This window comes from Sceloporus undulatus, chromosome 9 (genome assembly GCF_019175285.1).
Source record: "Sceloporus undulatus isolate JIND9_A2432 ecotype Alabama chromosome 9, SceUnd_v1.1, whole genome shotgun sequence".
NCBI classification, from domain to species: domain Eukaryota; kingdom Metazoa; phylum Chordata; class Lepidosauria; order Squamata; family Phrynosomatidae; genus Sceloporus; species Sceloporus undulatus.
In genome coordinates, this window is record NC_056530.1 from 22,719,068 (window position 1) to 22,742,493 (window position 23,426).

The 23,426-nt window shown below is 45.3% G+C and overlaps 1 protein-coding gene and 1 long non-coding RNA gene across 5 annotated transcripts in view; one reads left to right on the forward strand and one right to left on the reverse strand.

Annotated features, from left to right (window-relative positions):
• DLL3 (delta like canonical Notch ligand 3) overlaps window positions 1-20,611 on the reverse strand; it is a 32,826-nt gene extending 12,215 nt beyond the window's left edge. For 2 of the 4 annotated variants that reach the window (XM_042439632.1, XM_042439629.1), the window contains exons 1-7: window positions 18,759-18,864; window positions 16,422-16,667; window positions 15,552-15,609; window positions 14,482-14,739; window positions 12,090-12,451; window positions 4,124-4,340; window positions 2,030-2,678 (exon numbers count right to left, since the gene is read on the reverse strand). In XM_042439632.1, coding sequence (XP_042295566.1) covers window positions 2,030-2,678; window positions 4,124-4,340; window positions 12,090-12,451; window positions 14,482-14,739; window positions 15,552-15,609; window positions 16,422-16,667; window positions 18,759-18,821 — 1,853 coding nt within the window. In that variant the 5' untranslated portion in view covers window positions 18,822-18,864. Of the gene's footprint in view, window positions 1-2,029; window positions 2,679-4,123; window positions 4,341-12,089; window positions 12,452-14,481; window positions 14,740-15,551; window positions 15,610-16,421; window positions 16,668-18,758; window positions 18,866-20,297 lie in introns of those variants that run through there. The other 2 variants (XM_042439631.1, XM_042439630.1) reach the window with 2 other exon arrangements.
• LOC121915411 overlaps window positions 1-23,426 on the forward strand; it is a 48,653-nt gene extending 25,227 nt beyond the window's left edge. Inside the window, exon 3 of the long non-coding RNA XR_006100711.1 lies at window positions 23,241-23,426. This is a non-coding gene — a long non-coding RNA (uncharacterized LOC121915411). The remainder of the gene's footprint in view (window positions 1-23,240) is intronic.

A 23,426-nucleotide genomic window follows, 5' to 3' on the forward strand; every position in this document is an offset into this window, starting at 1 on the left:
GAGTGCTAGACAAGGATTTGGAGAGGCCAGGATTTGAGTCCCTGCTCAGCCAGGGAAACCCACTGGGAGGCCTTGGGCAAGTCATACTCTCTCAGCCTTAAGAGGAAGGCAATGGGAAACCTCCTCTGAAGAAATCTTGTCAAGGAAGTCTGTAATGTTTTTTCCATAAATCTGAATCAGCATGATTTGGAGTGTGGACTAGGGGTCTTGAGAGACCAGGGTTCGAATCCCTGTTCGGCCATGGAAACTTTTGGCGTGTCACTCTCAGCCTTTGACAAAGCCAATGGCAAACTTCCTCTAAAGAAGTCTTGCCACGAAAACACTGTGATAGAGTTGCCATCAGTCAGAGTTGTCTTGAAGGCGCACAAAGTAGTGGCATTCTTTTTCTTCTTCAGTTTTCTTCCCTTGGGGACCAATGCAGCAGTTTATCTTTATTTTGTAGACATCAGATCTGAATCAGGGACTTGAAGTTATAATTCCATGTAGCATTTTCTCTGCCAGTTTGAGATAGTCGGAAAGGAGAACATTTCTTCCTGCTACAGAAAGCTATCCACTTGAAATTTCAGCACAATTTCCAAAGGTATGGTGGGTTTGAAGACTGCAAGACTGGAGCCTAGTGGGATCTCTCATAGGTTACGCTGTCTGTTCTTCTGCTGAAGTAACTCTTCCCAGTTTCTCAGGTCCAGGAGGACAAAGGTGAAGCCAACTGCTCTGCTGGCACCATTCCTATGGCCAACCAGCAGCTGTTTGGGTTGAAGGCACATATAGCAGCTAGGCTAGTAAAAGGCTGCAACAGAATTTAAAAAGAAAAGAGAACAAGAACAGAACAGTGCGCTGGAAGCCTCCAGGGTGCAATGTTTGGCTAAACCAGTGGTTCCTAACCAGTGGGTCGGGACCCCTTTCCTTTCACAGTGGTCGCCTAAGACCATCGGAAAACACATATTTGCATGTAGCAATAAAAATAATTGTATGGTTGGGGGTCACCACAACATAAGGAACTGTATTAAACGGTCACGGCATTAGGAAGGTTGAGAACCACTGGGCTAAACCAAAGAACACCCTGTGCATTTGGTTTACCTCCCACAACACTTTCCCCATGGCCAGAGATGACCTCCTGGTTGATCTGCAGTTGTGGCAGAAGGCAATGGGGTGGGTGCAGACCCCAATGCCTGCTAACCCCTGATTTAGAGTATAGTGAGGAAGAAAAATTAGGATGAACTCTCTGACCGAGATGGTTATATGTCTCACAAAATTACAGTTCCCTGAATTCCTTAGCATTGAGCCAGGGCAGTTGAAGTGGTATCAAACTGGATTATTATTGCAGTGTATTTTGGACCTTAGTTAAGTAAAACTAAGTAGCGTCTCCCTCCAAGCCTGCCTTACCGGGCATCAGCTGCTGCAGGCAGTGGAGGTCTGTTCACTTATTGACTGGGACACACTAAAATGATGATTCCAGCCTTGTCATGCCAGCTAATCTGAAGCAAGATCTCTATTACAATTCCTCCTTGCACCAGAGATCACTTGCAGGGGTACAGTGGAAACATCAATCTTCTGCATCCTGACTGACAGAAGAACAGACCTTCATCATTTGCAATAGCTGGTCCCCACTTAAGGTAGAACTGGGGGACTTTGATAATGCCTAAGTATTCCCTACACTGTTGAATACAGAAGGACCATCAATATGAGTCAGTTATAGGTGTGTAACTTTAAGTCAGCAGTTCTCAGCCTGTGGGTCATGACTCCTTTGGGGGTCTAATGACCCTTTCACAGGGGTTGCCTCAGACCCTTGGAAAACATATATTTCTGATGGTCTTAGGAACCGAGACACAGCAATTTTATGGTTGGGGGTCACCACAACATGAGGAACTGTATTAAAGGGTCGCAGCATTAGGAAGATTGAGAACCACTGCTCTAAGTTATGTATTTGCAACCGTGATCATGAATTCTAGCCAATACATCTCCTCATTCTTTAATTTCACATCAGCTTCCTAGGTATTAGCGACAAAAAAAAGATGAAAGCACCACTTACTTCTCCAGCTTCTTGCAGACAGACTCACGGCTCTGATCCAGCAGCTTCCTCTTGCAGTTGAACTGGTCACCGTTGAATCTGGCTTCCCTGTTAGACACCTTAAAGCAACCCGGGGAGATGAGGAAGCCATCCCTCTCCTTGAAGTTATTGATGGTAGCCAGGTCGTTGCAGACGCTGCTTTTGACTGCCTTGTGGCCCTGCCTCATGTGCCGAAGCACAGCCATGGCGGCACAGGCAGCGAGCACCAGGGTCATGAGCCCCAGGGCAAAGGAGACAGCCAGAGCGACGGGGAAAGGGCTGTCAGCCATGCGCTGGCTGCTCACGGGGGTCGGGACCTGGACCTTGAACTCACAGCTGGAGCCCATGTAGCCCACTGAACACTCGCAGACATGGCCGGAGAAGTGGGTATAGCAAGTGCCGCTGTTCAAGCAGGGGCTGGAGCCACAGGCATCCATGCGGATGCTGCAGTCCTTCCCGCCGTAGCCCAGAGTGCAAGAACAGGTGTAGCTGTTGGGACCATCGATGCAGGTGCCACCGTTGGCACATGGGTTGCCTGCACAGTCGTCGATGTTCAACTCGCAGCGAGTGCCGACAAAGCCCGGGCGGCATTTGCAGATTACGCTGCGGCCCAGGTCCAGACAGTGGCCACCTGGAAAAAGAAGGAAAGAAGGTTACAATAGGGTGGTCAGCAGACTCTTGGGCACTTCCTCAGCTCATTTCTGGTTCTCTCCAGCAAAGAAGCAGCCAGGCAGGAAAGCTTTAGTAAACTGGAAAACAGCTGCTTCATTGTTTCTATACTTTCCTAACTATCTGGATTAGGCAAGCAGAAAACATTCATCCATTGCATCTTAAAGCCAAGGAACATACTTACATCGTTTTTAAATGAGAATCCTGGGCATTCTCGTTTTGTGAGTGATAGGGATCTCTGAAGGATAATTCGCAGGACCTGAAAATATATTGCTTGGGATTCTTGGCAGGAAGGCTGGACAGTTAGAATAGCAAAGGAATTATACAAAAGACACAGTGCAATGCGACATGGTAAAGTAGATGGAATAATCAAAATGATCCTATATTCAACCAGAGCCTGGAGACTTCACTGCCTTCCAAGGGAACATGTTTCACTGTCAAACAGCTCTTACTGTCAGGAAGTTCTTCCTAATACAGTGAACCCTTGTTATATGCTGGGGTTTGGTTCCAAGATTCCCCGTGTATAACAAAATCCGTGTATGCTCATGTCTCATTGAATATAATGACATAGCAAAATGGTGTCCCTTATAAAAAAATGGAAAATCAAGGTTTGATATTTGAAATTTACACTTTTTTTGAACGTTTTCAAACCGTGGACGCTTGAATCCGTGTATAAAAAAATCAGTGTATAAGAAGGGCTGACTGTATTTACATGGAATCTCTTTTCTTGTAGTTTGCATCCATTGTTCTGTATCCCATTCTGTGGAGCAGCAGAAAACAAGCTGAGTGGGGATTTGAACCCTGGTCTCCTGAGTTCAGCACTTAAACACTATACCATGCTGGCTGTCTATTCTGGGCTGAGGATTGATTGCAATTCTTGCTTTTATGCATTTATTGCGTGCTATCTTGCAGATATTCCTAGCATCAGATAATATGCAGAGCAATCATCCTTGTTTTTTGCTATCCTTGAGGACCCCCAGAACCAAACCCCACAGATGGCAAAGGTCCACTATAAAAATTATTTGGAGGGCTGGGAGGGCTTCTGGAGCCAGAAAAATTGGATGCAAGGACTGCATGTAGCTATCCTTGCACTTGTGTCTTAGGGGCCATTTGGAGGTATTCTAGGTTTATAATTGTGGATTCACACAGGATTCTGGGCTTAATGCTGTTTTAAAACTACAGCTCCCATGTTCTTCCAAGATAGTGCAAGAGTTTGTGGGTGCACAAATGCTACATACATGTGGCCCAAGACATGCTTTGTTGTGTCACCTCTTATAACCATATGTAAGCAACCAACCCGTGCCTTTTCAATACTCAAAAAGGCCTCCTCGGGTCAGGACTCACCCTCCAACCTGCCCATTTTAGTGTAATGAAATATCCCAAAGGGGGCAAAAAAGAACTGCTTACTGTTCAAGCAGGGGTTGCTACTACACCGGTCAATCTTCTTCTCACAGTTGGACCCATGGTAGTTTATTGGGCAGTGGCAAGTGTAGCCCCCCATGCGCTTCTCAAGGCATGTCCCGCCGTTGAAGCATGGACCGTCTGCACAAGTCATGGCGCTGATCTCACAGTTCTTGCCGTAGAAACCTTGCGGACAGGCGCATCTGTAGTCATTCTCCAAATCCTGCAAAAGAAAGGACCGACAACCAACCCATTATGGCTTTTTCCCTGCAGAGAAAGAGAATGGGACACAAACAGAATTCGGGTTCTCTCCTGGGAAAGCCTTTCAGAAAAAGTGGGGAAATCATCTTGACCCAGAGACAGTTGGTGACTTCCATATCAATAGGGCAGCTAATTTACTTCCTCTTGTTTGGAGGTTATAAAAGGGTTCTTTTTTCTTAGTGTGTCGACCTCTATTCCTAAATGGATTCACTTACCTTGGGGAGATCTTTTAAAACTAGCCAAAACCAAAATACCTGAGCCAGCTGCCACCACTAGCCTGACCCCCAACTGAACATAAATGCCCATTTTCACCTTGTTTTGAGTGTTAGTAAAGTGATCTTCCTCCTAATTTCCCTTGCATTCCCTTTCCCTTGGATGTATTTTGCTTTCTTGGTTGGTAAATCCGATCGCAAGGCCTGTCTTTCATTGTTGTTTTTTTAAATTGACATTATCCAATACATTAAAAAGGGGTTGCATTTTAATCAGCAGTCTTGCTAGCAAAACCAATGGAAACATTCTCTGGCATGGGCTCTCAGCAATACTCTCGAAAAACTTACCTTAAATTGCTGATGCTTTTAGTGGAGCGAATGTAAGAAGAGGGGGGAAAATGCACCTTGGAGTTGTAGTTGATCTTTGCCTATATCTCACCTGCAGGAATTTGGGTTTCTTCTAAGTGGCTCAGCTTCTGTCATGCTTAACTGCCTATGGTTTTCACTTTAGAAAAGCTCAGGTTCATCCCTATTTAGATGCTATGGAGCCTGTGAGTAACTCCCATGACAGTGAAATAGTAAATTTGTTCCAGCTTTAAACCTTAACTTTATATGAGCGCTCCAATGTGCTAAGCCTACAGTGACTTGGATACCTGAACTAAATCCCAGATCAAATTTGCCACCCGTTGTGCAAACCCAAACAAAAGTCCTACCTTTATATGCTGCAATGTCTGTAAATCAAATGCTGCAAATCTACTGGCAAAATAAGTCTGAATTCTTGCTTGAGCTGCAGAGAGTATGGATGTTGGGCACATCTGGTACCTGCCTTTTAACTACCTGGATAACTACCTACTATCTCCTCAAAGTTCAAGGGGGGAAACTCTAAAAAATACAAAATGACCACTATGAAAAGGCACTGATTTCTCATATTTTCCTTGGTATGATCAGTCCTGGATGCAATGGGCCAATATGCTTCCTTCTGGAACCCAGCCCTCTTATGCTTGAAGAGTACTGGATCCTGGCAATAATGTATTATCATTAATAATATATTATATATGTAGAATAATATATATCCTGACATCCCCAGACACTAGTTGTCTATAGCATTGTGTGACTTCTACACACACCGGGAACTAGTTAGACAAGACCCGCACCTAAGCCTTTGGAGTTCCCTCCATTCTCCATCTCTGTCATAAAGAAGGCCTTGCTTTATGCCAAATATAAAAACAGATAGAATTCAAAGGTATAGCTGTGTTAGTCTGTAGAATCAGTATGTAGAGAGATCTTATAGCACCTTTGAGACTCACTGCAAGAAGTTGGCAGCTTGAGCTTTCGTAGACTTAAGCCTACTTCTTAAGATGCATTTGGAACAGGGGGCAGCATCCCTAGTACCTTAAAATCTTCCAGGAAGCATTATGTCAATAGAGGGAGCAGATCTTGGCTGGCGTTCTGGAGATGTGCCACATCAGTAGTTGGACTTTGTGTAATAATGATGAGGAAATTCAGACAAAACCAGCCAGCACCGAAGGAGACTATTTTCCCCCCATTGCTTTGGTTCTGCCATCCCACCTTGCAGCCTTTTCCCGGGTGCTGCCATCACCTGCATCACTGTAGCCGTGCAACATGGGCTGTAAACTTCCAAGATGAATGCACTTCTTTCAAAGCCTTCCCAGCAATTCCCGATGTCTTGGGGAGGAAGGCTATTTGCAGTTATCCCTCAGCAGTGTGCAAAAGGTGTTCTGCGTTTGTGCAGAAGTGTTCATAGCACTTCCAATGTTACCAAAGTTGTGGCATTCAGTTTCTCTGCAATGTCCTCATTACCATTAAATGAAGTCCAATGCAATTCATAGGGCCGCATGATTGCCACTCCTTGCACAAACCATGCTCATTGTACATATTCTTTCTTGCTTAGAGCCACTGCAATTCTGTGCTTTGAAGTACAAGTTAGGAAAATAAGACAAGCATAAGCTACAAAAGATACTAAGAGGAAGGGAAAATACAGTTCCTATGGAATAAACCAGACGGTGAAGCAGTAGCAGGGCCTCTGGAGAGCTGGAGTGACTTTGGGTAAAATTAAGTTGGAAACAGATGGAATGACCTTTTCTCTTCCACCTTATCAAACAATGCATTAATATATTATGCAGAGGCTGAGCTCAGGTCAAACACAACCTGCTGGGTCCTATAGAGCAACCCTCAATAAATCTTGCTTGCTTGCATGATTGAAATCAAGAAGAGTGTTGAGGAACCTTCAAAGCAATTTCTGCCCCACGGGTCATAAAAATTCAAGGTATACATCTGCCTCGCCATCTTTGGTGTCAGCAACTGGTGGACTATGAGCCAAACCTGACTGTTCCTGCTTCCCCTCCATCTTCCATAAAAGTTTAGTGCAAGACGCACACAAAGAATAAGGCATCCCTTTTCCTTGCCAGTGTGCATTCACGACTCTTTGAACTGTCATCTTAAAGGTGACAAGCATAAAGACCAATCATCAATGAGAGGAATAAACTTCTCTTGAAGAGACAACGAATGGTACGGTCTTGTTAGGCTTTGGCTAACAAAACTGGGTCTGCTGCCCTCTTCTCAGAATAGTCCATCTTATAAAATCTGTTGCTCTGCATGGCTTTTAAACTAAGAATGGACTGGAAGTTGCAAACATACTATTAACCCTAACACTCCTTTCTACACGGAATAACTACTTTTATGAGAAAGACGATTTGTGGGAAGCAGTGTGCCATTTGAAAGCAGAGGTGTGTCTATACAGTTCCTTATCTTCTTGTACTGGAAGCATTCTGCGGGTGCAAGATAACGATTCTTGTCGAGTTGGCAGGCCCCTTCAGTGTTGTGCAGATATGGCAGTAATACGCAAACAAAGAAGAAATGCATGCAGATAACTTTGAGTCAACCAGCCATACAGATAGATGATGGCACTACTTGGGATGTCCTATATACATATACGTTTCAAATTAGCCATAGTTGACCAGCCTCGCTCACCCCAAAAAGAAGACAATTATGTCCCCCAAATAATCTGGGTTCAGCAGAAAAACCTTAAGTGACTCCATTAATACAGTATGTTGTTGTCCTAGTATTCCAGTGTTGCTTCTGGGTGCAAATGTACTTAGATATGAGCATATTTCATTGAATGCCATGAGACTTAAGTACACATGCTTAGGCTCCGGTTGGATGTTTCCTTTTTGTGCCTAAGCCAACATTGGAAGCAGTCCCCTCAATGAATTGTCCTTTGCCTCTAAAGAATGGTGCTCCAGATTCTTGGTTGTGTCTTGAGTGATGTTCTATGCAAAAGTCCAGCATCCTCAACAAGGACCGTTACGCCTCTGGCTATGCCCCCATCTCCACCCATCATTGCCAACTGCTTCTGGTGGTTAGAAACACCATCTTAGCCACAGAGCTCTCATTTTCAATTTCCCTCATTATTCCTTTATGGCTATGGGACTTCCCATTCTTCACCGATGTTCTTCTACATTCCTCTCTGAATTCTCCTGCAGCCAGCTACTTAAGTTAGGCATAACTAAACTTCCATTGTTTAACTGTCAAGACATTGCTTCTTCCATCTTTACAATCTAAAAATCCAGCCCTGTTGGCATTATTTTCATAGCCAATATTCCACAAGTAGACTTGCATTATTTTTTGAAGCATTTCTCATCTCGTATCATTTTCTAAAGCATTTTGCTTCTCCAACCTATTTTTTATTCTGCTGCTTGGCTCTCCACCTATCCTTCCAAATGTATTTCTTGTTTTTCTCTACCTCTCATATCCTTTTTAACTCCCCACAAACTTTACCCTTTAATGTCACACACTCAGTTTCTTTTATCTCTATTTTTTCACTTTCCCTTGATTCAGCATCTTTCAGCCTCTGCTTACCTGTGCTGTCCATCCATCTTCTATTGCAGCATTCCTTTCCATCCAATGCTTCACTTTCTTCACGATCCACTTTAAAAGACTCAGACTTACCTTTCCTTGAATGATTGAATTTCCCCCCAGCCTTGTTGTTTGGTTCCTAATTTCACCTCCCCATTATATTCCCTCCCAGTTTTCCTTCTTATGCAAAACATGTGTGATCCCATGGTTATATCATGTATAGGTATAATGTAAAATATTTAATGGCGGAAGGTGCAAGCTCTAGAGAAGAGGTGTACTTGAGTGCCATTGCTTGATGGTGCACAGTACAAAATTAAAAGGTGGTTCTTCAAAACATTCAATGAATATTTGCTAGCAAAAGTAAAAAATATGACTGTATTTGTTATTATTATTGTGTGCCTTTTCCTACTTAGAGTGACCCTATCATGAAGTTTCCTTGGCAAGATTTATTCAGAAGGGGCTGGTCTTTGCCTTCCCTCCGAGACTGAAAGAGCATGGTTTGCCAAAGGTCACACAATGGGTTTCTGTGGCCAAGCAGGGATTTGAACCCAGGTCTCCAGAATCATAGTTCAGCACTCAAACCATTATGTCACACTGGTTCAAATACACACAGGTTACCTGATCATTCCTCTAACTGACTGCTTGAAAAGCAGTGAGCCTAAAAAGTGCATGTAAGTCTCTAAAATGGCATGAGTATGCATTTGAGAAATACCTGCAAAGAGCGCTACAAGGAGAAAAGGGTGGTGTAAGGGAACCAACTGCCGTAAATCTTCTGGCACAGTGGTAGCTGTTGCGACCACTTGTATACCCTGTGATCTTCTGATGTATATTCCTCAATTTATCTTGTTAAATTGTGTTTGCACCAGAGCAGTCTCCTGTCCCAATGTATTTGTTGCCACATGAAAGTTCTGCTTACCTGCAACATTCAAGCCACTACTTGGCAACTAAACATACAGCCACATCTCCTTTGACATTACAAGCAGGACTCCTCTTGAGAGTGGCATCGTACCATAAACCAATTCTGAAACACCCTTCCATTTTAGCAAGTTTATCCTACTGAGGAGTTTGCAAAGCACAAGCCCAAATGCTCCATGGATGCACACTATGGAAATAAACTGGTTTGGAACCAGTTTATTTGTGTGACATTCAGACTTGCCCTGATCGCAATTGGTGCAGTTTGCAAGGGGGTCAGCAAAAAGCCTACTTAAACCAGTGCATTTGGCACTGGAGCCCTTAGTGGTTCTTATTTTAAGAACCGCAATGATCCCAATCTCTGATAGCCACGAGTAAGCTATTGATTTGGATCATGCGGCCACCATTCCAGCAATGGAGGCACCTCCGTTTTGATCCAGAACAGAGGTGAATTCTGGATTTAAATGCCTCAGAGAGATTCACTGGCCTAAAACATAATGGGCATGGCGAATCGATTTTGAATCAATTCACAGATGCAAATCTCTCCATGCATTTAACGTAAGTGTGAATGATCCCATTGATGCACACAATGTCCCTGCAACCATACAGTCTGAAGAGATGTGTCTGTAAAAAGATTAAGAGTTTGGTAGTTCAATGACTATCCAGGAGGCGGCAGCCTTGGCTCAAGCATGAACTGTTCGGTCTAAATGGACACAATCACAGTGAGAATTGTTTTGGCACTGATTTTCTTTTTTAAATCACACCAATTGGGGTATGCATGGCTGGGGCATGTTGAAATGTTTTGCAGGCTAGTAGCTTTGTGACTTTTCAAGCAAGGCCATACCAAAATGTTTGGCCCTCCGGGGACACAACTGAAGGGTTTTAAGCAAACACCAGCATTTTGACATACTAGAAGGATATATCTCAATGCTAGGATATATCCCAGAATGCGAGACACCACAACATGCAACTCTCTTATGAAGTGATGGTGGAATAAAGTGAAAGCAGCGGGAAGATTCGCAACTACACCATCCCTCTGTGCCACTCCCACCTAACCAAAAAGACAGCTGTTTCAGATTTTAAGCATCTGTCCCACCCCTTTTACCTGCCAGAGAGCTCTTTACAGCCCACAAGAGAATAGGACATGGATGCTCCCTTGGTGTTCCTATGCTCCCTTGTTTAACACATCAGTGCCAGTTTTTAAAAGCAGGCTGCAAAGGGAGGTACACTAAGCAGGAGCTTGCCTTAAACTAGCAACCAAAACTTAGCAACCAAAATAAACCCTTGTGAATTCTAAATACAGTAAAGCAGGAAAAACAGTGGAAGGCAAATGGGTGGGAATCCAACAAGAGCTACCTCTGAGTGGCCTCTGAAGAAAGCCTTCAAGAGTGGTTAAATTTCAAATTCTGCATTTCAAAAACTAACTTGAGAAAGGGGGGGGGGAAGAACTTTAAATCATGGTTAACAGTTTAGGAATCAACACTTGAAACTGCAACTGATGGGCTCCTGATGCCAGTCTACTAGGTTTGGATGCCCATCTGAACGTGCCACTTTATTTCTAACTCAAACTTTTCCCCAGAAACTGGGACACATTACCTCCCATGCGCTTGGTTGGCTCCAACTCAGTGTGGCTTGTACTCCAGGGCTCTTAGAGGATTGTGCTCTGTCTGCTTGTCTTATCCTTCAGTGCTAACTTCAATTGTACAACCAGAGGAGACTCTATCATGGCTGATCTGTTTGGGCAAGCCATGTTTGGCTCTCCTAATTTTGAGATGCCATGCCACAGTTGGAATTTACCATTCCCAGGCTTGCCTCCACTATCTCTGAAGCAAGCATCCACCCTCTTGGCTTTGGATCCATTTGCATCCATTCCCAAATGTGCCCTTATCATGATTTTTCTTGATCGCATATTGGCCTGTGTTGGCTGTGAGATGGAGATGATGATGATATATTAAAATAATAAAAGAAGGTGTTTCTACCAGTCTGATTTGTAAAATGCCTAGTTTCCCATATAATTTGCTTCCCTTATCATCCAAAGCAGCTACAACCGTATTCTCCAGGAGGGCAATTGTAAATGTCTCAAGCACTCTCATTAGATCTACAGGAAAGAAAGAATATTGAAACCTTTATACTTACCTGACAGCTATGTCTGCCATATAAACACTTAGGTGTTACATGATATATGGTACTGGGTGCCTCTGTCTGTCTATCTATCCAGCTACCTATCTATCTCCCTTACAGCTATGAAGATATGTTTGCAAGTTTATAGAATGTACTGTCATTCCTCCACATTTGTGGCTCTGATTATTTGCGGTTTTTATTAACATGTTTTCTCTAGGAATCTCTATGCCCTTCAGTGCAACTCTGCCAGAAGATGACCACAGAGTTGTGCTGGAGAACCTAGAAGTTCCTAGAGGAAACACTTCTCTAGGCAATTGTAGGACCTCCAGCATGATTCTGTGGTTAATATCTGGTATATATTGATCGTAGAGTTGCACTGGAGGACCTGGAGATTCCTAGAAAGGTAAAAAGAATCGTGATTTTTTTATTTGTGGTTTTCCCTCATTAATGGGGGGTCCTTCACCCCTAACCCCAGTGAATGTGGCGGGACCACCGTAGTTGCTTTTATGGGCTGCATGTATTATAGGAAGTATGGGGAAAGGGTTGGTTAGGAGAGGGAAGAGGGAGGTTGGAGGGTAAGGTACGATACTGACATTGCAGCTGCCTCCGTTCTTGCAAGGGTTGCTGTCGCATTCATTGGTCTCCATCTCGCAGCTCATCCCCGCAAACCCGGCCCGGCAGCTGCAGGTGTAGCTCCCTTGTCCGGTGTTGGTGCAGGTGGCACCGTTCTTGCAGGGACGATGGTTGGTGCAGTAGTTGAGGTCCTGGTTGCAGAAGAGCCCTCCCCAGCCTTCCTGGCAGTTGCATTGCCATGGCTGCGCACATATGCCATGGAGGCAACCTGGATAGCGAACGCATTCGTCGCAGAAGTGCCCTTGCCAACCGATCCGACATTTGCACTCTCCGGGTTTCTCGCAGAACCCATGGCTGTTGCTGCAGCCGGGCAAACAAATGGCTGAAAAGAGAGTTAAACAGAGAGATGGGGCAGTGGGGGGAGAAAAGAGGGGACCCAGTGAGCGTAGGGTAATTTAAGTTTCCTAAGTCTTCTGCCTTGGCTAAGGAAACAAAAATACTGGATATCAAAAATGTCAAAGCAGACTTGCGTAGTCAAAGGGTGCCCCTTCTATAAAAATAGCAAAACCAAGGTTTTCTTTTGGAATTTTTGGAATATTCTGAAGCCATGGATGGTTGAATCTATGGATAATTGACTGAATGCAATGTGAAATCTCAAAATGTGGTGTATGTGGGGGTTTGATAAGGTGCCCCAATCCTGTCTTGTATACTTTTGTCCCTGTTTTGTGCACAAGAACGATGTGCAAGCCTAGTGTCAAGTGCTACTGCTGTATAGATTTCGTGCGTCACACCAACATCTGGCGCCTGCCACCGCGAGGAACAAAAGGCCCACATGCCACCCAAAAAGGCACGCCGCCATGGGACAGCGCCTGGCCAAGCTGGAACACGTGTCCCCTTTTCATCCCTGGCTGCTCTTCATTGTTCCTCCGCAACAAAAGCAGAGTGTCTGGGAAAAGAAAGAGGGGTCCATTGCCCCTACCGACCCACTTTTTATTTCTGAAAAAGAGGAACCTCCCTCCTGGCCATGGCGCGCACAGCCCCATAACAAAGGCGCAGAGAGTGCGGGGCTTGCCTGACCCTGGTGCATTCTCCGTCCCCCTCACCTTTCCCCTTGGGAAGTTAACCAGCCCTTCCATATGCCAAGGCTCCGAGGGGAAGCTTTGTGCGGCAATTAAACCATCATGGTTTTACGGGGCTGGAAAAAAAGAGGGATTCCCTAAGCCCAAAGCCATTTCCATGGAGATTTGGCAAGGCCTACGGATGACTGGGAACCGAGACCAGTTTGCCTCTTTAGTCACACTTTTGTAACCCCATTTGAAAGGGCTGAAGACTGGAAGAAGGGGAGATGTGACCGTGCGCCTTCCAAACGTTTCAGCTTTTAGCATCTTTTAGCAGCTGAGACAACAAATCTATGGTTCCAGCACATGAGCATCTCAGGGGAGAAAAGCAACTGCATTTATTTACTCACAACTACTGTTTTCTCCAGTGGGTAAGAAAGGAAGCAAGAGTGTGCAAACTGGTTGTTATGTGCTTTCATGTCAGCTTCAATTTATGGCAATGCTATCCATGGGTTTCCTTGACAAGATTTGTTCAGAGGAGGTTTACCTTGACTCTTGAGACTGGGACAATATGGGTATCTATGGCTGAGCAGGGATTTGGATCCTGTCCTCCCTGAATTTTTGATTATCAGACAGGCAAAAGTGACAGGAGCATAGAGGGATGCTGCCATCACTATCGTGCAATTGTGCAAGGATTATCAGATGGCGTCGCGGTAATCGCATCCTTATCCCACGAATAAAGAGGAATCCTCCCATTGCTTTTTATTCACAGGATTTTCCCATGTATAAAAAAGTGACGTGAGACGTCATCTTGGCGCAACTGAGCGATAGTGATGGGAGAATCCCACTACACTCCCATCACTTTTGCCCGTGTGATAACGTCCATAGCCCAACACTCAAGCGGTAACAGCACACCAGCTGTGAATGTACAAATAAATAACATTAAAGGAAAACACATCTGGGCATGTTCAGGATGAACTTTTCCATGCATACTTTCTAATTAAAACGTATTAATTATGTTTCATTCAAATACAGTTCCCTGCAATTTTATGTTAGGTTGAAGCCCTTGTGTTACTCCCTGTATTTTTCATGCAACTGACCTAATTTGGGGGCCAAAAAATAGGAACTTTCTTCTTCCAAGCTTAAGAGTTTTTCACCCCTACTGACAGTTGGGTCCTGCAAGAAAAGGCACCCCATTTTCAGAACCCAAGTACAAGGAGAGGGCATGCGCTATGCCAGAGATGCCAGAGATGCTCCATGAAAATGAAGCATAACCAGAAGGTCATTTCTGCCGCTCTTTCCTACGTTTCCAGCCGCGGTTGCAGCCATCTCCCTCTTCCTAAAGTCTACTTACGCTCGGAGCAGTATTCGCCCCGCCACCCTGCCAAGCAGATTCGGCTGCCCAGATCGTCACAGGTGTAGTGTCCAAAGGTATCATCCCGTGGCCGGCAGTAGTCTGAGCAACTCTCCCCATAGTAGTGCTCATCACAGGTGACGTGGTAGGAGTAGCGCAGCTCGCTCTGGTCTCCCAGTTGCACATCTTGCGACCAGTCCTCACCAACAGCCAAGCGACGGCGGGTGGCTAAGCGGCTGATCAGCCTCTGGGCATCCTCTGGAAGAAGGGAGAGGGCGAAGTAGTAGGAAGATGTGTGGGCTGTGAAACGTGAACCTGCCATTCAGGAACTCTCCATCAAAGCATCCCCATTGACAGATGGCCATCCAGCCTCTGCTTAAAGGCCTCCAAGGAAGGAGGCTCCACCACTCACTAAAGCACCATCTTCCACTGTCAAACAGCTCTTACTATCAGGAAGTTCCTCCTAATGTTGAGCTGGAATCTCTTTTCCTGTGGCTTGCATTCATTGCTCCATGTCTTAGTCCCCGGAGCAGCAGAAAACAAGTTTGCTCCATTCTCAATGTGACACCCCTTCAGACACTTAAAGAGGGCTGTCATATCGCCTCTTAACCTGTGTCCCATCAAAATGCTTTAACGGAATGGTGGGAGTGAGGTGAAGCTCAGTGGGAGGAGAAAGGAGACATCCCAGGTGTGTGTGCGCCAAAAAATTGGGGGGACAATTTTGCGACATCCCTTTGGGGCTATTTTAGACACCAGGGAGGATGTTTTAAGAAAATATTTGTTAAAATAAAAGTTTACTTCAAAATGTGCTAGGAAACTCTTGCCGCCCCCATCCATAGATGTTCTGGTCCCCCAAATAAATAAGTAAATGGTAGATATGTACAGTATATAGGGGTGTGTGTGTGTGTGTGTGTGTGTGTGTGTAGAGAGAGAGAGAGTAGCAGTTTGGTCTCTTATATTATTTTAGATAATCCTGGCCTACATTTCATGGCTGTTGTATGGACAAAGCTTATTTATAGGTAAGATTTTGAACTCTCATGTTGTGCTACCAACCAGGGAAAAATACTGACCTGTAGATGGCTCTCCAGATTCAGCCCTCCAAGATTCAATAATGAGGGAGAATGTACCCTAAAAGAGGGAAGGAGAAAAAAAGATAAAGGAGAGATATAGGAAGCTAAATTTTGCAAGCCACCGTGGATTCCATTGTTCAGGAAAAATCAAGATATGGTGGTGATGATGATGATGATACGCAGCAAAGGAAGAGAAGGAAGACATATTACCAATAGTACTGAAAGAACTGTATTGGTTTCTACTCTATTTGTTTTTGGCCTCTTTTTTTCCTTGCCTCTTTACAACAGAAAAAAACTCTTGTGCTGTTATCACAACCTGCTTTCAGGAGGGGAAAAAATTTGGTTTTGGAAAACAAAAAAGAACCACCGTTTTGTAGCTTGCAGCGCAACATGTCTGAAGTTAAAAGAAGGCTACAGTTGGGGGGGGGGGGGAAGGCACCTCTAACACTGAGATAAATATGTCAAATTTCAAAATCTGAATTCAGCATTCAAAATCAGTGCTATGGAACCCTGGGAACTGTGCTTGTTGTGGCACCAGGCCTTTTGGATGGAGAAGGCTAACTGTTTAATAAAACTACAGTTCCCAGAATTCCATAGCACTGAGGCACGACTGTTTAAGCGGTGTTAAAAACAGGATTATTTCTGCAGTGTGGATGCTGCCTAAAGCAGAAGCAGGCTAGATGGGTTATATACCCACAATAAATAAATAAATAAATAAATGTAAAAAACAATATGGCAAAAAGGTAGAGGGATGAAATGAAGACAGAAGGGGCTGGCATGGAGATGGAAAGGAAACGAAGGCTTCTCAGCCACTATTGGGTATAAACATGAGATGCCCGGAGTGCCCAGTAGGGCTGGAAAGGACCTCACCGGCCACTTGAAGTGGAAAGGGACACGGATGGGGCCACTGGTTGCCACAGCGTTGCGATCAGCAGGGACAATGTCGCTCAGGGCTGCCCCAAAGGTGCAAGGGGGTTCTGGAGACACCACGGCTTGGGCATGCTTGAGGCAGACGCGGAAGAAGATGCGGCAAGGATGGACCCCATGGCACAAGCTCCAGGGGCTGGTGGTGGTGAAGGAGTGCACCTGGAGCTCAAACACGCCCGCCTGTTCCGCCTGTGAGAGAGAGAAGACAGAGAGAGACAGTGAACACAGGAGAACCCTAGAGATGGAAGAGAGAACCCAAGGGCCATCCAGGCCAAACTCATTCTGCCATGCAGGAACTCACAATCAAAGCATTCCTGACAGATGGCCACCCAGCCTCTACTTAAAGACCACCAAAGAAGGAGACTCCACCATCCTCCGATGGAGTCTTTCACTGTCAAACAGCTCTTACTGCCAGGAAGTTCTTCCTAATGTTTAAGTGGAATCTCTTTACTTGCAGCTAGCATCCATTGTTCTAGATCCTATTCTATGGAGCAGCAGAAAACAAGCTTGCTTCATCCTCAATATGACATCCCTTCAAATATTTAAAGCTGGATCTTGTGTCATCTCTTAACCTTCTTTTCTCCAGGCTCATACTATTAGGAAGTTCTTCCTAATGTTGAGCTGGAATCTTGTTCCCTATAGCTTGAATCCATTGCTTTGTGACCTACTCTCTGGAGCAGCAGAAAACAAGCTTGCTCCCTCCTCAAGATGACATCCCTTGAAATACTTAAACAGGGCTATCATGTCACCTCTTAACCTTCTCTTCTCCAGGCTAAACATCCCCAGCTCCCTCAGGCATTCTTCATAGGACATGGTTTCCAGACCCTTCTCCATTTTGGTTGCCCTCCTCCAGACACGCTCCAGCTTCCCAACATCCTTTTGAATTGTGGTGCCCAAAACTGGAGACAATATTATTCCATGTGAGGCCTGGCCAAAGCAGAATAGAGTGTGTTCAACTTGTGGTCTACTAGGATTGCTAGATTCCTCTTCCTAGAGTTCATTTCCTACAACCCTTAAACTTCCATCCATCCTTCTTCCCAGAAACCTTCATGTTACTCCTTCTACCCAGGCAGATGGGAGAAGACAAAACAGACTTTTTTGATCAAACTTTAGCCAGACAAAACTCAAGATTTATGGTTAGGAATCCACATGCTGATGCCCACATTTAAGGTCTCTGTGTTTGGTCCCAACTTGGGAGAAAGGTGGAATAAAAATAATAAACAAACAAACAACCAGACAACACAATTGCAAATGGTTGCGGATGCTGGGAAAGATCTATAGCCGAAAGAAGAAAACCAACAGTCACAGAGTAGGGTTTCTCTCAACAACTCAGCCCAAACTCTACAAACAATAGTTGGAAGAAGAAAACAATTCTATTTCCTCTGTTAAAACCAGGGCCCTGTAAGCCTGGCATTTGGGGCTGCATGCAACTTGCTGCCAAAACTGTTTTCTGCAATCTTCAACCCCTCCATATCACCTTTTTCTGTCCACAAAAGGGCAAATCCCTTCTCCAGCAAACTCAGGAGAGACCCCTCTGCACTGTTTCATATCAAGAAAACACTTGTTTTTCAAAGCAGAAATAAACTTTGAGCCGCTTCCTTCCCCCCCCCCCCCCTCCATTTTTGGCAAGCCATAGGTCCCCTGGGTTTTTTTGGAAGGCCAGAGAATTGGCATTGGACCTGATGCAGTTGCCTATTCTGTGCCCTGGAGTAGGCAGGCAGGCAAGGGCCCTCTCTGAGAAAGAGAGAGAAACAGCAAGGAGACTTATTGCTCTTGGTCAGTCATTTTAATATCGATTTGATCCAGTCTACAGATGCTCAAATGTGGCGGGCGGTCAGATGTACTTCGCTACTAGGAGCGGGGGGGGGGGGAGAACCCACACATTCATTTGCCCTGACAGACGGATGGCGCAACATTTGAAGAAAAGAGGACCAGTTCACAAAAGTTTAAGGAGCAGGCTATTAAAGCATCCACAGAGTATATATGTGTTGTAATGGGCAGACACAGCTGCTCTGAGTGCCAAGAAGAACCTCAAACATAGGAGATTTTCACATGGTCAAAAGACATGGTTGTCTTCCATACATGCTGAACACTCACACACCACGTTTTGCAAAAAAACCATAGAATCATTGCATTTTAGAGTTGAAAGGGACTGCAAGGCCATCTATAATCTAACTCTCTGCCCTGCAAGAAAAGACAGCTAATGCATTCCTGAGGGATGCCCAGCTTAAAGGCCTCTAAAGATGGAGAGCCTCCAAAGTGTCCTCCAAAGCAACCTACTTGACTCTTGAACAGCTCTTTCAACCAAGAAGTTATTCCTAATGTGAAGCTGAAGGCTTTCATGGCTGGCGTCCATCGTTCTTTGTGGGTCTTTGGGGCTCTGTGGCCATGTTCTAGAAGAGTTTATTCCTGACGTTTCGCCAGCATCTGTGGCTGCCATCTTCAGATAAATCTTCTCTGTGCACTCAGTGCATTCCAATGGCTGAGCATGGATTTGAACCTTGTTCTCCAGAGTTGTAGCCCAATGCACAAACCACTCCACCACACTGGCTCTCTGCCAGGCTGTCAAATAAACCCAGATGACTACTTTATAGTAGTGGTTAAGAGTCTTGGACTACAACTTGAGACTAGGGTTCGAATCCCCACTCCGCCATAGAAACCTTACTCTGGTAAGTCACATTGTCTTGGCCTCGGAGGATGGCAAAGGCAAAGCCTCTCTGAACAAATCTTGCCAAGGAGACCTTGGGATAGGTTCGCCTTAGGATCGCCGTCAGTCAGAAACGACTTGAAGGGACACAAAAGCAACCACCGCCTTCCATCATGGTTCATGTTCCACTAAGGGCCAGTTCCTGAGCAAACATCCGCCTCTCTCTGAAACATTCCCCCATTTACAGGTATTTATCAATGCCAGTCCCTTTAGAGCAAGTGTTGCCATCTGATCCTGGTGAATGCGGTTTCTCCAGGCCAGACTCCCACGCGCCCCATTCAGACATTACAAGAAGAAGCACAAGGCAGCAAAGAAATGAACCCTCCATATAATCCTGAACACACACAGCACCCAGGATCTATTCTTCTCTAGGGGCAAGTATTCTATGATCTATCATAGGGAATCACATAGAGAACAATAGGAACATATTAGATTGTAAGCCTGAGGGCAGGGAACTGTCTGATTAAAAATAATATTGTAAGCCGCCCTGAGAGCCATTAGGGCTGAAGAGCGGGATATAAATACCTAAATCAATCAATCAACATATTTGCCCCTAGAGAACAATAATACACTTGCCCATAGAGCATAATGGGAGAATACTTGCCCATCGAGAAGCATTAGAAAATATTTGCCCAGAGGGAATAATGGAATACTTGCCCATAGGGAATCATTGTAAAATACTTGCCCCTAGAGAAGATGGATTGATTTGTTTGTTTGTTTGTATCCTGCTCTTTTCCCAAAACTGGGACTCAGAGAATAATAATAGAGGCTAATCGAGCCCAGGTTCTATGTGCATTCAGGATGATATGAAAGGTTCGCTTCTCCATGGGCAAGAATTCTCCAACGATTCCCTATGAGCAAATATCCCCCAAGGATTCTCTATGGGCAAGTATTCTGTTATTCCCTATGGGCAGCTACTCTCCTATGATGCCCTAGGAGGGCAAGTATCCTCCAATGATCCCCTATGGCCAGTAGGGTTTCCCCGAAGGCCAAGGACTGCCATTGGCACGATCTTTTGCAAAACCTTTGTTGCAAAACTTTTGGGCAAATGCCAAACTTTATGGGGGGGGGGGATGTTGCATCCTTTGGGGCGATGCCAGTCCCTGACTCACCATCTGGGCCAAGAAGAGGGCCAGGAATCCGGAGACGAAGGCAGCCATGGGGCTCCCAACCAGCTTTTGCTGGGGCCACTGGGAGGCGAGGAGGAGGCTGTGCTTCTGGGTCCAAGGCGCAGCAGCCAAGGATGATGCGCAAAAGGAAGGCAGGATCCTGGACCCAGGAGAAGAAGAAGAAGAAGAAGGGAGGAAGATGAGGATGATGATGATGATGCAGTAGGAGTCCTTGCTGCTGCTGCCACCCTCCCAGTAAGAAACTGGGAGCTACTGGAGCCAAAGAGATCTCCAACTCCTGGAGCCAGAAGCGCGCATCGCTTATGAATGGGAAGCGCTCAGAGCGCGCGGGCTCTTTTATAAAGGCTTCCCTTGGCCACGCCCTTGATCCCAAAGCCACGCCCCCTGTGCTACTCTAGAGTAAGCCTTGGGGGCCAGAAGATGGATGCAAAGGATGGCTTCTCTCTATGGAGACTGCAAGAGGGATGCTGCTACGTAGCTCTCCTTTCTTTCTTTCTTTCTTTCTTTCTTTCTTTCTTTCTTTTCCAAGTGCCTTTCTCCCCCTTTGGAGAGGGAGGTCTGCTGCTCAACTATAAATAATGATAATGAAATGATGATGATGATAAAATAATAATAATAATAATAATAATGACATTCCATTTTGGAATGTACATTTTGTAAGTTTTGAATTGCGCTGTGCTTTTAATCCGGAAGCCACTTCCAGTCCCAGTTTTGGGAATAAAGAGGGATAATAATAACAATAGTAACAATAATAACAACAATGATGGTGTTCCATTTTGGAATGTACATTTTGTAAGCTTTTGTACCTCCCCTGAGGCTGAGAGAGTGTGACTTGTCCAAGGCATCCCAATGGGTTGCGTGGCTGAGCAAGGAATCAAACCCTGGTCTCCAGAGTTGCAACCCAGTGCCCAAACCCCTATGCCACGTCGCCGGTGACCCTCAGGGAAGCCTATCACTGGGTTTCCTTGGCAAGATTTGTTCAGAGGAGGGTTGCCTTTGTCTCCTGCTGAGGCTGAGATAGTGTGACTTGCCTAAAGTCACCCAATGGGTTTCCATGGCCAGGAATCAAACCCTGGTTTCCAGAGTCATGGCCCAACGCTCAAACCACTACACAATGCTGGTGTCTCACCAAATCACAAATCCCAGGATACTGTAAGATGGAGCCATGATGGTGAAAGTGGTGTCAAACTGCATTATTTCCACAGTGTAGATGCACCCCCCGACAATACTGCGAGGTAGGCCAGAACAGTGGCAATGAGTTGCCAAAAGTCCATTGGGCATATTCATTTCAATGACCCTTTCAGTGCCCACAGCTGACTCTGTGCACCAGTTTGCAACCTTCGAGTCTATAGAACAGAGTTGGGTTTTGGATGACAAGTCTCGAATCCCAATTGACTAGGAGACCTTGTCCGAGTCACACTCTCTCAGCTTCAGAGTAAGGCCACGTCAAACCCCTCTGCCCCAGAAGAAATCTTGCCAAGACAATCCCAAAGGGTTGCCATAAGTCAAAAACAATCTGGAGGAACATAACAACAGAACCACCTTCTCGCTTGCTGCAATGCTTAGCTGTATCTCTGCGCTTCCCAACTTTTAGTTCATAGCGACTCCATCCCTCTTTAATTTACGAAGAAAGGACCGAGGGGACCTTGCTGGCTGGTAAGTGAACCGAACAGCAGAGTTTTATTCACACTGAAAAGAAGGAAGAGGGGGATGGAGGACATGAAGAGCAGCAGGATTGCTTCAGCTGTATGCTAATCCCAGCACCTGCCCTTTGAAAAGTCTTTCCAGGGCATGTGGACGATGCTAGATGGCAAGCTAGGCTGACTCCTTTAAGTCATTTGGGCTTCCTTCCATCCAAATGTCGTGGTTTTTCCAGATTTATTAATCCTAACAGGGTGCTCTTGCAAAACATAAGGCGGCATTTAAACGCTTGTGGCCCGATAGCACCCCAAGAGCCAAAGTCGGTGCAATCTTTTTACAATGTTTTAAACACTTTGTTGGGGCCTGAGAGCAAGGGTACAAGCAAAGTAGGTGCAATATTTTTAAATGTCCAGAAATTTTTATCATCTAAATATTGGTTTTTGCTGTCATTTTCTAACCAATGCGACATGTCAGGAACAAGCTCTTCTTGAACATGGCCACATAGTGCCCCCAAAACCCACAAAAAATCTATGGATGCTGGCCCTGAAAGACTTCACAATGTGGAACATGCTCGGAGGTAGCCGTGGTTCTTTGTTGCAATGGTCAATGTGCGAGTGCTTTTTTGAGGTGTTATTTTAAGTCCTCTAGAGCCGAGATCCCCCCCCCCCAAGCCCTTGCCACCATGTGTCCAAGTGTGAAAGAGTGTGCCTTCTATTCAGCTGCCCTCCTCTGCGGAGCAAAGGGGTGGCATTTCACGCCTTGCAGGTACATGTCAGGGATGCAAATTCTCCCCCCCCCCCACAATGTCTCACCTTCCCTGTTGCTTCTGCCACTTTTGTCTGGCAAATGCATTGGGCTTGTGAGGTTGGGAGGAGAAAGTGCATGCCTGGGAAAGCTATTAAGGCCCTGCTCTGTGGGGCAGAGAGGAAGAAAATGCTGACCCTTTTTGCAAAATCGGTTGGTTTTCCTTTAGTTTCTAGAAGAACTAGGGCGTGGGCAAAGTCTTTGCATGGTTCCTGAAGCCCTCCATCAGTCCTGCAATGTTCTTCCTTTTAATTCAAATATTCTTTGCTGGTGGGCAAGGATGATAGAGTCAACCCTCTGTATCCACTGATATTTTTTTTAAATCCATAGATTCAAGCATCTGCATTTTGAAAACATTTGTAAAATGTCTCAGTTCCAAAAAAGCAAACCTTCATTTTGCCATTTTATATAAGGGACACCATTTTGTTATGCCACTGTATTTAATGGGACTTGAGCATCCATGGATTTTGTTATCCACAGGGGATCCTGGAACCAAAAATCAGCCTCCACCAACCCGGCACCCTACAAAGAGCGCATCCACCACTCCCATCATGTCCATGTGGCATCGCTGTCTGGGGATGATGGTACCTGCAGTCCAATCTCTGGAGAGCTCCCAGTTGAGGGATGCTGCTGGCATCTCCATCCTGTTTGCAATCTTCCCAGAGC